The sequence below is a fragment of the Macrobrachium rosenbergii genome, chromosome 43 (genome assembly GCF_040412425.1).
Source record: "Macrobrachium rosenbergii isolate ZJJX-2024 chromosome 43, ASM4041242v1, whole genome shotgun sequence".
Classification (NCBI taxonomy): domain Eukaryota; kingdom Metazoa; phylum Arthropoda; class Malacostraca; order Decapoda; family Palaemonidae; genus Macrobrachium; species Macrobrachium rosenbergii.
In genome coordinates this window covers 30,553,414-30,568,035 of record NC_089783.1, presented here as the reverse complement: position 1 = coordinate 30,568,035, position 14,622 = coordinate 30,553,414, and the positions used below count along the sequence as shown (strand labels likewise).

At 35.4% G+C, this 14,622-nt stretch overlaps 1 protein-coding gene across 23 annotated transcripts in view; it reads left to right on the top strand.

Annotated features, from left to right (window-relative positions):
* LOC136828730 (uncharacterized) overlaps nucleotides 1-14,622 on the top strand; it is a 560,019-nt gene that overhangs the window by 491,833 nt on the left and 53,564 nt on the right. For 11 of the 23 annotated variants that reach the window (XM_067086894.1, XM_067086890.1, XM_067086887.1 and 8 more), the window contains 6 exons: nucleotides 3,272-3,529; nucleotides 9,492-9,604; nucleotides 9,776-9,914; nucleotides 10,138-10,238; nucleotides 10,635-10,856; nucleotides 14,303-14,446. In XM_067086894.1, coding sequence (XP_066942995.1) covers nucleotides 3,272-3,529; nucleotides 9,492-9,604; nucleotides 9,776-9,914; nucleotides 10,138-10,238; nucleotides 10,635-10,856; nucleotides 14,303-14,446 — 977 coding nt within the window. The remainder of the gene's footprint in view (nucleotides 1-3,271; nucleotides 3,530-9,491; nucleotides 9,605-9,775; nucleotides 9,915-10,137; nucleotides 10,239-10,634; nucleotides 10,857-14,302; nucleotides 14,447-14,622) is intronic. The other 12 variants (XM_067086897.1, XM_067086900.1, XM_067086898.1 and 9 more) reach the window with 2 other exon arrangements.

Here is a 14,622-nt window from a genome sequence, read left to right as displayed (position 1 = left end):
GTAGTCTCCGAGAGAAAAGGTCTCCTCTCGCTTTAATAATTCACGGAGAGAGGGAGAAAGTTAGAATAATTTGGTAGGTAACATTTCATACTGAAGCCCCCTTTCATGGCTTTTACTTGTTTATTTTTTGTTTAATTAACGAAACTGATATTTTATTTCGAGTATTTTTCTTGGCAGGATCACGAAGACCAAGATCTTGGTATTTGCACCGCAAGATAATTTGCGATCTATCAGTTTCTGAAGACCAAAATAATTTTGGCATTTCGAATAAACCTGCGGTATTTTATCTTTACTCTTTCCGCTCATAATGAATGGTATCCACTTTTAATTTCCAATCATTGTGAATGTAGAGTCATTTTGTTAGCGTTTGCACTCATAATTGATTTCTGACTTCGACACTGAGTGGTCTTGACAGCTTTGAAGATAGAGCATCGAAATTTGAAACACAGGACCATGGTGGGGGAGTGTCTATGCACCGCCACTTACAAGAGCAGATATACTCCTCAAAAGTGCATTTTGGTTCATCAAAAGCGATTTCCTTTCTTATTAGTACTCTTGTGTCTGCTTATCTCCTTTTATTATTATTATTATTATTATTATTATTATTATTATTATTATTATTATTATTATTATTATTATAAGCATACTCTGCAAAAAAGGGGTAGAAATTATTTTTATGCGATGAATAAATAGGTAAGGAAAGGGTTTTTTCAGCCAAGGGAAGTAAGAGTGTGGAAGGCCATAGCACAGAGGCAATGCCCCAGACCACCTTTAAAGAAGAGTGGTTATATAGTCACTACCATGCGAAAGGCATTGACTGTGGCGCTTTAGATGGTTCAGCAGCTGCTGTTAGCAACACTGGCTTTCCAGTCAGTGAAGCAAATCATTCCTGTGGTTATGCGTTTCCTATAGTTTTGCGGAAAGTCTTCAGTCAGTGCTGTTTATATATGTGGCAGAATAATGTCCATGGATTTCATTAGCTGTGAATTTGTCAGCAGATTGTAGCATCCTTTGGGCTTCACACTTTTGTGTATAGTGACAATATCTCTCTCTCTCTCTCTCTCTCTCTCTCTCTCTCTCTCTCTCTCTCTCTCTCTCTCACACACACACACACACACACATCGGTATAATAACCACGCATATAGATTCAAATGGAATGGCAAAGGTATTGTTTAACCTGCATTCATGCCACCTATCAAGAGCCGTAAAATTCTTTCGAGTATTGGCAGTCCGTGAATATTTCAGCGGGGCGAGAACTGACGTAACGTCCTGTACGCCGGAGGAACTCTCGAAATTATTCACCACCTCGGTGTACGTCACAGCAGAGCAGCGTCAGCGTAAGTCCTGACATTTTCCAGTCAGCTTCCTCTTGGAGCCTTTGTGTGCTACTTGAATGTCACGTCCGTTTAAGTATTCGTGTATTACACTTTCGTTTGTCGAGGCATTCACGTCTCCAGTCCCCGCACTGCATAACGTTGGTAAAAGTAAGGAAAAAAACTGATGACAGTTGCTGTGGAGTTGCATGTATCCATCAGGATTCATAACAAAGGGAAACACTAAGAACGATTCTGTTCTACCTGAATCGTTTTATTGGAATATCTTTGCACTTGTGGATTGTCACATATGTGAATAGGCTCACCCGCCCTACCTTTTAGCTAATTAGGGCGAGGTGTTGCCGTCTCTTTCCAGCTTCTTCCTCAGGTTCGTGTGTTCACACCTGCGTTTGTTCTCTTGCCAGAAGGGACGCACCAGTTCTTTTCAGTCTTTGCAGAATACAGCAAAAACGGTGACATCTGTCATGAAACTTTTTTTTTTTTAACTTTTGTTTTTGTAGATGAAAACAGCGTCCGCGTCTGTAGAATGTTTTTAAGAGAGAGAGAGAGAGAGAGAGAGAGAGAGAGAGAGAGAGAGAGAGAGAGAGAGTGTGTGTTCGGTAGTGCTATTTCAGAGTGAAATCGTTCTGTGAGTATTTTGATATTGATAATGATTCTTAATTTAGTTTTATTGCTCGAGTCTCTTGTTGGCCTTGGAAATCTACATGTATACAAAGTTAAGCACATACTAATTGACGTCTAGCTTCAGTATTTCACCTTTTTTTTTTATTCACAAAGCTGTTAGTGCATATCTGTGATGAAAAGTATTATGTTAAATGCTTGATGCTCATCACCTTCTATTTTGTTCATTTTAGGTTAATAATTTTTTCATTTCATTCCTTCTTTTCATTACCAAGCTCTTAATAATACTCTAAAAACTGATCAATAAAAAATTTTTATGCTGGGAGTGAAGTGCGCGTTAGAGTTCTAGGCGGGGGAGTGGCTTGTTTAGGGTAAAAAATGTAGCCGAAACAATCTGATGATATAGTCTTTCCCCATCTCCTTGGCTTTATCGTACAATTCCCAAAGTGGTCTGGGTTTTTTTGTGGTCCTTTAATTTAGTTTTATATATATATATATTTGTGTGTGTATACATATATATATATATATATATACTGTATATATATATATATATAAATATATATATATATATATATATATATATATATATATATATATATATATATATATATATATATATATATATATATATATATATATATATATATATATATATATATTTATATATATATATATATATATATATATATATATATACTGTATATATATATATATATATATATATATATATATATATATATATATATATATATATAGTGTGGCATTGTATTGTGATTATCCCCGTATACTTTCTATCCTGGTGGAACATACAGTATATGATGCCACTATGTTTTTTTTATTACCAGATGGTATAGATTAAAATCTTTATGGTATTGTTTTTTAAACCTTTGGTGGAATCTTTAGTAAAGTGTGTGTGCTTGTACGTTTTCTTCTATATCCCTATTTTTTTTTATATGGTAATATTGCGTGGTATTATGAAGTTGAAGGTATGGGAACGAATAGAGCTCAAGTTTATTTTTGCTGTCATTTGTTAAATAGAAACCTATAATGGTCGTATTGTAAGTTGTGAGTGTTGTGAAGGTCGTTTTCATGTGTATTCGTTTTTGATACAGTTTATACCATTATTTTCAAACGTGTCACCTGTTCCATAGCAGTTACTTGATGATCATATTTTCCTTATTTTCTTAATTCACGCTGCTCTTCCCCTAGCAATTCATCTGTCATCCATCTTACTTTCTCAGTAAAAGGACTTTAACATTTCTTCCTTTCTTATAAAAAATCTAACTTCTAATATATTTTTCTTTGTTCCCTTTCAGCCTGCCAGCTTCGCTGCCCTCCGAGAATGGTGTAGCGACGACGAGACTTTGACAGAGCAGCTCTCACTGGCGCCCATCTCCCCGTCGGTGCCTGCGCCCGTGGTACCTCCTGCCCAGGAACCCACTCCTCACAAACTACCTTCTCCCGAGCAGCGGGTATTAGCCCTCTCCCTCAAGTACCCGCCGGAACTTGTGCCCATAGACGTTTCAGGGACAGGGTTCAAGAGGCTCGAGAAATTCAGGCAGTCTCTTATACATGTAAGATCATTCTCTCTCTCTCTCTCTCTCTCTCTCTCTCTCTCTCTCTCTCTCTCTCTCTCTCTGGAAGAGAGTCCATTTACTATTAGTGTTATAGTAAGAAAATATAGCAAATATTGCATTGTTTGAGTGTATTTCATGATTATTGTTTTGTCACTGAAAGGTTTAACTTGTTTCCCTTACAGATTTTAGCAGTGTTTGCATTTCTTGAAGAGAGATTTAGGAAAGTGCTACAAAACCATTGCCATTGAGACTTTATATACGATATAATCACACCTCGAACGAAATTGCAGATGTCCATAGTTGTTAATAGTGTTTTTACTGCTATGTATAATTGTTTTGGGTGTTTTAACAGTATTTAAAGACAATTCCATTCATGATTTGGCTATGGCCATTATTTAGACACAAGTCATTCATAATTTTGCCACGATCGTTATTGAGACAATCCCATTCATGATTTTACGATGAGTATTATTATTCACAATTCCATTCGTGATTTTGCCACGAGCATTATCTAAACATTATTTCATTCAAGATTTTGCCATGCGGATTATTTAGTCACAATCCCCTTCATGATTTTGCCAGGGCCTCCAAAAGAATTCACAGAATCTCCCCTTTGGGTTACGAATGAGACTTCTCCGGCTGTCCTTAAGCAAGATTTCTCATCAATGAATTGCCAACCTGTTGCTCTTCGTCCTTTAATATTTGATTATCCTCTGGATATTCTGGCTATTTCTGCATCTCTCTCTCTCTCTCTCTCTCTCTCTCTCTCTCTCTCGTTGACCAGAAATCACCATCAATGATTCTCGGTGTCAAGTGTCGAGTGTCGTATGTATCACCACCGTGCTGTTTCGAAAACCCTCTTTTCTTTGGTTGTTCAAGAAAGGGTTCCTTTTGTATGCATGAGAAGAAGTAGGAGAAATGGGAATTTTCTCTCTCTCTCTCTCTCTCTCTCTCTCTCTCTCTCTCTCTCTCTCTCTCTCTCTCTCTGTACGTAAGTGCTAGAAGACTTTGAAAATTATGAGAATTTCTTGAAATTTAAAGGTTTATTGGTGTTTTAAGAATATTACATTGATACCCATCGATAGGTGACTCGTTTATGTGTTTATTGGACGGAAAATAGGGCCAGTCATCTAATCTGAGAGGATTTTATGAGAGAAATCTTCAGAGGAGGTTGCGACAAGCCTAAGGCGGATGACTGATCTCTTAATTGCAGAGAGCCCAGATTGGAAAGAAAAATTTCCTGAATTTCTTTTTCATTTTTTTTTTTTTTTTTTAGAGCCTACAGAGTTTTCTTACTGTAGGGACTGTTCACTCGTTATCAAGAAAACTGAAAGTATGTTGTTAAATGAAACAATAAACATTCAGATCTTTCACGATTTTAGTTTTGATTTTTTTTTATTAAAATTTGGTTAATGACAGCGTGTATTCTTGAAGACTTTATAGGATATTTGGCAAAATTACTAATATTAATTTATTTGAAATAGTTGAAGTAAAATTAGGAAAATAAAAAAAAATGTGGCTAGAATACTGTTGAAGACGACTTTAAGAATATGATCATGAAATATATTTGAGATTATAATTTGAAGAAAAAAGTGACCAAATCACATATGAGTGCCTCAGTCTGGAGATGTAACAGACATATCTTTAAACAAGAAATCAGAAGAAATCAGATTCTATTTAGCTAGTACCTCCAGGTGAAGAATTTAATAGTCATATGTGTTAGTTGTTCTTGTGTTTATATGCTCTTGTAGTATATGATTTTGCTGTCAGTATGACATAGAATCCTGCGAATAGATTGTTATACCTATGTGGTTTTTTCATGATTTTACGACGGGCATTATTATTTATAATGTCCGTGCCATGGCTGAAGGACCAGCGCACCATTGTGTATATATCCTTAAGAAGTGAAGATAGGAAAGGGGTTCTATGCCTAAGGTATTTCTGGAGGGGAGTGTTAGGTAGGAGTACCTGTGAGTGTTCAGTGATCGGATAGTTTGTCTTCTAAATCATCGATGTCATTCATCAAATGATGCAGTTTCGAGTATATCAATCTTATGAGATTCGTAAGAATTAGATAAAATAAATTAAGAATGAACCCTTTTGATTTTCACCGAAAGAAAAGAAAAATCTTACAAAATGGTAAGAAAACTGCTGCGTCTTAAAAAAAGAATCCCCCCTCCAAACTCACCCACTCACTCACTCACTCCCTTGGCATTTTAAAACCATGAAAAACTTGACATCTGAAAGAATTGTGTATGCCATTACAGTAAATAATGAAGCTGACCAAGTGAACGAAGTTTAAGCATTAAACGACAGAGTAGCTCTTCAACAGCTAGAACAGGATAATTCGTATATTGTAGGGGTAATAATGATTTCCTACCCTCCCTGGGAATTTTGTTTCTAATTGCGAGACTGAATTTTGTTCACTTTAGTTTACGTAAACCGAAAACTCACGTTACATTAGCGAAGGTCAGTCGTGCCGACGGCTAAACCGAAGTCATCGTAGTGTCAATGTCTCGGTTAAAATCTGCGCTGTATAGCTGTATCCCTGGAGTAAATCCTTCTGGGCTTATTTCACGAGGGCGGTTGACTTTTGAAATGAGTAGTTGGTTGTAGGATGATCCGTGCCACTTGTGGATGTAATCTGAAAGTGAAGTAAATGGTACTGGGGAAATTAATCCCCGAGGGTTGAGGATGGGGCGAAGGCAGGATGGTATAAGAGGGATCACTTGAGGAGGAGGATAATAAGCAGAGAAGGAGTGTCCTTGAAAAGGATTCATCGGAGAATTAATTTTTACATCCTTAAAAAAACGGATTTTTTTTAAAGATTTGGCTATGTGTGTCAGGATTCCTTCCACATCATCCAGTGGAATTCAATATGGGTCATTACACTTGTGCTATATACAGTAGGTGTTGATGTCCACTGATCTAAATTACAATGACCTGAAAGACCTTCATTGCACCTGAAGAATATTGTAACAAGTATGACGTGTTGATCAATATTATATGCACCCCTTGAACATCTAGTTTAAAAGAAGATGCCTTGTAGGAATCCGCTATAGAAACAAGTATATCTTGTAGTCGTGTTTATCTTAAAAAAAAAAAGCAACGAAAAGCACTCATTTGACTTTCCTCTCCTTGCCGTCTCCAACGTCTGAGTGCGAGTTGTGAAACGGAGGAAAAAAGCGAGCGTCGGTCACGGGACTTTCTGCTTGAAAAACAGTGGTGCCAGTATTAGAAAGACGCCAGCAAGTGGCACTCACTCACTCACAGTGGCCCACCTTGTCTCCTAAAACGCGTCCGGGTATCGAGGGTGTCTCCCTTTTACAGGAGTGCCAAGTTTTATTATTTGTTGCTTTTGCAGTTCATGCAGCGGAGTCTGTATTTTTATATTCCCTTCGTAATCTTCAGGCTAGGGCGTGGCGGTGAGGGAGCGTTGATGCTCCTTGTCTAGAAGTCGGTTAGTTAAAGTTAAATCAAGATGGTATGTCATTCAAAATTGACAGCACATTATTTTGTGATTTTTCAAGATTTCAGATTGACCCACGAAAGCGTGAGTGAGCAGGACACCGTGTTTATTTATTTATTTGTTCATTTTCATACGCGTTCCCAAATCTGTCTTATGTCTGATTGAAAGTTGAAAGTTGCCAATAAAGTGAGCGTTCGAAAGGCAGCTGCAATAGAAACCAGTATTTTGATAATCTCTCTCTCTCTCTCTCTCTCTCTCTCTCTCTCTCTCTCTCTCTCTCTCTCTCTCTCTCTCTCTCTCTCTCTCGTATGGAGGAATATTTAGTGGTACGAATGTAAGTAATTTATAATTAAGGACTATTCATGCAAAAATGCAATGGAACTTAAAGAGGAGATGACATAATGAATTTGAAACTTTGTAACCTTTGGAGATGAGGCTGTGTAAGAAGTCGCGGTGAAGATGATATGAAACTGTTCAGCAAGTGGATAAAGCTGACGTACCCTCTCAGGATTTATCAAAAGCATAATAACGTTGTTTGCCACTTAGACACCTATGAAATTTAGTATGTAACGTTAAAACGATGTTTATCACTTTCTGCATTTCTCTGCAGGCTATAGCATCGTTACCAAAAATAGTTGTAGATCTTGTTTATAATTTACGATGACTTTCAGTCCGGACAAGTGGATATTGAATATTATTTTTATGCCCTTCCATTATAAGAAATTTACACTGAAATTCGTCTGTGGCTGTGTGTGTGCATGTTTGTGTGTATACTATTACCTCTATAATTATATACGTTCATCTTTTAGCTCAAATACACGTGTGGGTTTCAGTGGGATGAGGATTTGTAAATTAATATATATTTTGACGTAGCTTTAATCACCCATGATTATTATGCGTTCTCTCTCTCTCTCTCTCTCTCTCTCTCTCTCTCTCTCTCTCTCTCTCTCTCTCTCTCTCTCTCTCTCTCTCTCTCTCTCAAAACAGTTACTGAGTTCCAGTAAACCATAATTATAAAATATGGTATATATATATATATATATATATATATATATATATATATATATATATATATATATACATACATACATATATATATATATATATATATATATATATATATATATATATATATATATATATATATATATATATACATACATATATATACTGTGTGCGTGCGCGCGTGCGCCCATGTATGTGCAGTCTCCATCCCTCTCAGTTTGTGTGTAATGTCAGGTGACGATATTTTCAGTGGAGGAAATTGCCGCGACCTACGTCAGAACTGTTGCTAGGCAACTGAAGCTCTTCCCCATAGTTCCCCTACCAGCTTCTCCGGACCCACGTTTTGTCTTTCTTCCTCCCCATCTCTTCTTATTGGTTAAATATAGAACAAACGAAAAACCCTTACACAGCGGGCGCTTGAGCTTTTGAGGACGTGTACTTTGTTTTGAGCGTCATTTGCTAGGATACTGAGGAGAGGAGGCTGGGAACAGTCCCTTTAAACCTTAGTTTAGTCCGTGCTGTTACTTAACTGGTAGTAAGCTTTGCACTGCTTGCTCGACATTCGTAGTTTTTCATATTAGCTTATATGTAAAATTCTCTCTCTCTCTCTCTCTCTCTCTCTCTCTCTCTCTCTCTCTCTCTCTCTCTCTCTCTCTCTCTCTCTCTCTCTCTCTCTCTCTCTCGAGTTTAAAATGAAGATAGATCTAAATATTTTTGTGACTTGTATGAAGGAAGTGTTTTTGAGTTGCCACAGCAGTTTTAATAGTTTTGCACTGATTGAAACGATTAGAGGATTCTCTGGCTGTGACTAGGCTTGCATTGCATTCAGTCATATCAAAACTATTATGTGATGGACTCTCACCATGCCATCATCATCAACCTCTGTGTGAAGTAAAACTTTTTTTGTGGGACTGTTGTTTCAGTTTAACTTAATATTTTTCTTCCTTTTCCACTCTCAAGTCTTTGTATACAGTATGTAGAACTTAACCAGAATTTTCGTTTTATGACTTCAGAGTGTAAGTTGAAGAATTCTCAGTTTGCAAACTTGAGTAAAATTCAGAATCTAGATTGTGTACAAATTACTTCAGTCTTTCGTGACCATGAATGGTACAGTCTGCTTGGGAAAGAGACATTGTAGGCTATGAGTAATACACATATAGTATTTACATGAGTAAACGTGTTTAGAGAGTATAATGAAGATACCTGATTAGTGATTGCAATAATAATAATAATAATAATAAATAATAATAATAATAATAAATAATAATAATAATAATAATAATAATAATAATAATAATAATAATATAGTAATAATAATATTCGGTGTGACTAGCACATACTGTTATATGGTTATGAATTGTTTTCCCTAGACGTAAGCCCAGCAATGGTATACGCAATGTTTTTGAGTAATCAGAGTCAGATTACTGCGTCCTTCAAAGTTTTGTGCAGAAATCGTGAATGATATTTCACCCTTAAATTTTACAGTTTGAGTACTACAAGGGAAAAAGGCGACGGAAGCGAGTGAAAAGGAGAAATACGATCGCTGACACTCGTGATGCTCGCATAGCCTTAGCAGATAGAGAAGCAGCATCCACATCGTAAGTCCCTTAATTAATCATACTCTCTCTCTCTCTCTCTCTCTCTCTCTCTCTCTCTCTCTCTCTCTCTCTCTCTCTCTCTCTCTCTCTCTCATATGTTTCAAACCATGAGATATATGCCTGGTAAAGAATGGATGACACTATTTTATATTAAAATTAAATTTATTGCAGATCTGGTCGTGGTATCTCGTCTCCAAGGTCGGGTTCCCCAAGTTCCAGAGGGGGAGTTTCCTTTACTGACCGCTCTTTCGATACCACTGAAACATTAGATACGACTTCCAATACCACCAAAACAAGTTCGGACAGAGAGGTCAGTTTTGGTAAAGGTCATCACTTGATTATGATTGCAGCTACCCAGTAGCTGTCGTTTGTATGCAAATATGTAATCTGCCTTAAAGGTAGAGAAAGTAAATACATATGTGTATAAATCATGTCAAGTTTTTCACTGTAAACGAAAGGTAGAGGAAGTAAATACATAGTTGTTTGAATCGTGTATTTTACATTGAAAGTAATGGTAATTTTACTGTCCTCAGAATCAACTTCATTCTTTGGGATTGGATGTAAATATTCCTGTACCTCCTCGCCATGTCCAGACTTTGTCAAGACGTATGGCCAAGGATGTTAATTCCTTTAGGTAGGTGGTTTTATATATATATATATATATATATATATATATATATATATATATATATATATATATATGAGCTTGTGTATGTACAGTATATAAAAATTTAAGGTTGTGCAATTTACATAAAAATTTGCTCAGTGTGATTTAAACTATGATTAACATATGGTTCCTTTTCGATCAGATTAAACTGCTTGCTTATCAGTGTTTTGGAATGCAAATTGATTCATACTTGAAGAAAAGTATTTGAATAGTCAGAAGACAAAAATATAATCTGTGCATAGCATAAAATATGATTAAATGTATATTAGTGTGAATTATCGCTTGCAGCGTGTTTTTCGTGCTTTGTTGTTTGTTCCTTTTGCTTTTTATCATTATTCACTAGTAATACTAAAATTGCACCAGGGACCATGAGATAATACACGAACAAGCAACTGGATCTTCAGGACCGGAGGAGGCCCCTGTGGTGAACGGGACCAGACGGGAAACTGGTCTCCTGAGAAACCACATTTATGAAACAGTCAAAAATTCCAAGTGCGACAGTTCTGCAGATAAACGTTATCCACAGAAGTCGCATCTTCCTATATCAACGCAGTCTGGAGCAATGAATGTGGCTGTTAAACTGAGGTACAGTTGTTTTATCTATTATTCTATTATTTGTACGTAGACCTAGAACTGTGTAACCTTTTTTGGGTGATCAAGCATATTGTACAGACAAGGATTAATCATTTTTAGAGTTACTGACTAATAGAAGAAGGGATTTAATCTTGTGGCATGAGTTACCTTTCTCTCTTATGTTTGTTTTTTCATGACAAAATTTAATCGATTCAATCTTTGCTCTATTCAGTAAACTGCAGCCATTGCCCAGATTGTAATACCAGTTGTCATAGCTCTCTGCTTCCTTGAACATGGCGATAATTTTGTAAAGAAGTAGAGACGTTCCCTATGTAAATGAAGATTACCAATAAGCAAATAGAATCAACTTTCTTGAAGAGAATCTCGCTTCAGAAACAAAAATGAGACTTTGGTATGTGTAATATGGGTGTAATAACAAGCAGCTTCTGATTGTTCAAGTGATTAACATTGCAATAACAAAAGCTGTATTTCTGTGTTATGGCTGAGTTACATGACACTTTTAATATCACCAGTGCATTTTTAGCATCATGACTGCAGCATCAACCAACTTTATCATCTCTTTCCATGGTTACTGAAGACTGTGTTGTGTGTGTAATTTTATCCTAAAATGATTTTCCCATGGAACTGGATGAAGTTGTAACAAAATGAGTAGGTTTTAGAAAATAAAAAAGTATGTTATTTGAACTGGTATTCCTTGTCTGCATGAATTTGTCTTCAGAATATTTGAATGTAGCTTATTTTATTTATTAGGATGTGGTGTACTGTAACTATTTGGTCATTCATATTGTTTTTACCTTTCACTGAAGTAAAATAGCTTCAGTTATGTGGTTAAGTAATTGTTTTAAATTTTTATCCATATTTTGTTAGTTACTTTTTCTGTATAATTTTTGTAACTGTTTCTGTTGTAATGTAGGCAGATAGTGATGATGTTCTAAAGTCTGTTTAATGCATGTCTTTTTGTTTAAGTAATGAAACAGATTACAAATCAACATTATTAAAATGCTGTATTTTCACCTAATGATACCTGACAGCTGTCACTGATGTGCGTTTATGTGTTGGCTCCTTCAGTAGCACATTCGGTGGCTTCATTGTGTGTCATTATATCAGTCTTTGCCAAACTTTTTTTTTCCTAACTATTCACCAGAGGTCACTGGTCTATAATAAGCTATAGTCAAGTGTCAGGGAAAAGTAGCCAAAATAAACAGTACAGTTGTGTACATTTTAAATCTAGGAGGATTTGGTGTACATGTAAAGATTTGGGTTAAATTATTGCCACAGAGAATGAATGGTGATGGCGATAAAATCTATTGTTTCAGTGAGTTTTATAATTTAATGTTGGAAATTAAGAGTGAGGGTAGTTAAACCAAACCTAAATGACTTGACACTCAACAGTAATCGGTCATTTGCACTGATGCATACTTACTTACCCCACGCTGTAGTTTCCACTTAATCCAGCGGTAACAATGCACTGTGACTCGTTTTCCACTTGCTTTTGTCTTGTGTTAGCTTTACCTTGCAGAAAAGCTAGCTGTTTGTTATTTAGAACCATTGCACCCTATGATCATGAGCTTGCATTTTGGCTAAGATATTGTAGCATTATTTGCATGGTGTTTTTTGTTGAGCAAGAGTTCGGTGTTACTTAGCTTTCTGTGAGAAATTTACTTTTACTAAATGTAATAGAATGCCAGTTGGTGTATCTTCTTTTATTTTAGTTTAAGTGTTACATATTAGTTATATTTTAGTTACTAAGCTAAGTAATAAATTTACCTTACAACACAGCATAGTTTAGTTACAGAGCTATTGTTTCAGAGTTCAACTGTTTCTGTACAGTAAAGTTTGGTGTTAGTTTTTAGTGGTTAAAAAAGGGAAAACACTATTTTTCAGCTTTACTTTTTAATATCTTTTGGGCAAGCATATTGATGCTGTTTATTCTTGAATACTTTGAGTTTATTTTTTATATTCTACCAGTATTTTCAGTTTTAAGGCTTTTCATGGACACAGCCACATATTCTACATGGTTTTTTTAGTGGTATGCATCTACTTTTTTCCAAGTTTTTTGCAGAATTTCATAAAGTACAGTAGATACATATGCAAAAAAGTCCTTGAAAAAACATGGCCAACTGTACATTACTTTCAGTAGTATCTTGCATTGAACTCAATCCTACTTATAGCTGTCACTTATTTAAAATAATTCAGTTTTGTGAATGATACCATAAGAACTCTCGGAGCATTTACAAAAATTAGTAGCAGCCTAACAAATAATCACCTTTTATCATTTTGTTTAAAAAAAAGATATTCAACTTACCACCAGTTGCTCACAGGCTTCTGAGGCACTGATAGAAAGATAGTTGTAGGAAGAGCTGGAATTATTTAGAAATTTGTTATTTCTGATGATGTAGTTGTTGATACATTTTTCATGTTATAATAATGATTATTTTAGAATACGAATGGTATTTTTAAAATACTGTGTTGTTATTAGCATTAGATTTGGTCAAGACGCTCCGATTATTCATTTACTTAGTTCCTATATGTTGTCAGTTGCTAATTAATATATTCCTATATAGCAGTGTTATTATAATTTTTCTGATCTATTTAAGTCATGTTAGGTTGTATTCACTTAAAATTTTCCAAAATTTTGTATTAGACTTGAATTTTATTTTTGGAAGAGGAAACTTGACTGTGGTGCTTCCTGTATGAAGAAAACAAACTTTGACTTCCTACTTCAGTACTTCCAAGGATGTTCTTTATCCAAGGTAGCCTGCATATCAAAAAATGGTTGAGAAGGCCTCATAGTGCAGTTCTTTTCTTACTGAATTATAAATAATATACACATAGACATATGTTCAGGTGTTATTTTATTTTGTGTAGTTCACAGTAAGGATTTATCTGATGTGACTTGTGCTACTGTATATTGTGATTATCTTTACATTTGATTAATATACAGTACTGTATGCAACAGATTTATTGAATTTGGTTTTGTAATTGATAGCAAAAATACTGAAAAACTCAGTAATTGGATATATTGTACCTAAATGAACATGTTTGTGCATGAATTAATTTAGATATTTTATTTAAAGGAAATTTATTCAGTATTTTCAGGCCATTCAAGTAGAATAAAAAGGCTCCAGAACATATCAGCTAATGTTTCCCAGCTTTTCCTAGCACAATTCTTGTATCATTTCTCATCGGAATGGGATAATTTGCTCAGAAATCTCCTTTTCTATGTTGAGGTCACTTAATAATGTTTACTGTACTTAATTTAATCTTAAAAATTAAATTGTTAGTGAACAAACCACACAAGCATTCTGTTGTGTGCATGAACTCTGTTACAATAGCTCTTAAACTTATCTAGTTTAAACATAGTTGGTCCATGTGGGGTGTAGCTTCTAAGGACACATTACGGGTATTAAATGGCATGAATGCACGGCTTCCTTCAGGGAAGGCACTAGAGACGACGGGACCCATTCATCATCTGGTAACTGGTCTGCTTCCAGCAGTACGCGTACATCTGTGGAATCGGATCACCAACGGCCAGTTGCATCACCCACTTCATCGCTGGAGCAGGACTCCATCATTTCAGAGTAAGTCATTTATCATTATATTAAAACTAATTTTTATTGTAGGTACAATATTTGTCTGCTAACTAGAATTGAAACATTTAAAAAATTGTATTTTCAAAAAGTATAGCACAATCAACTCTTGGTGCTAATATTTATGTAATTTCTGAAACCATAGTGAATTACTGCATTAAAATTTT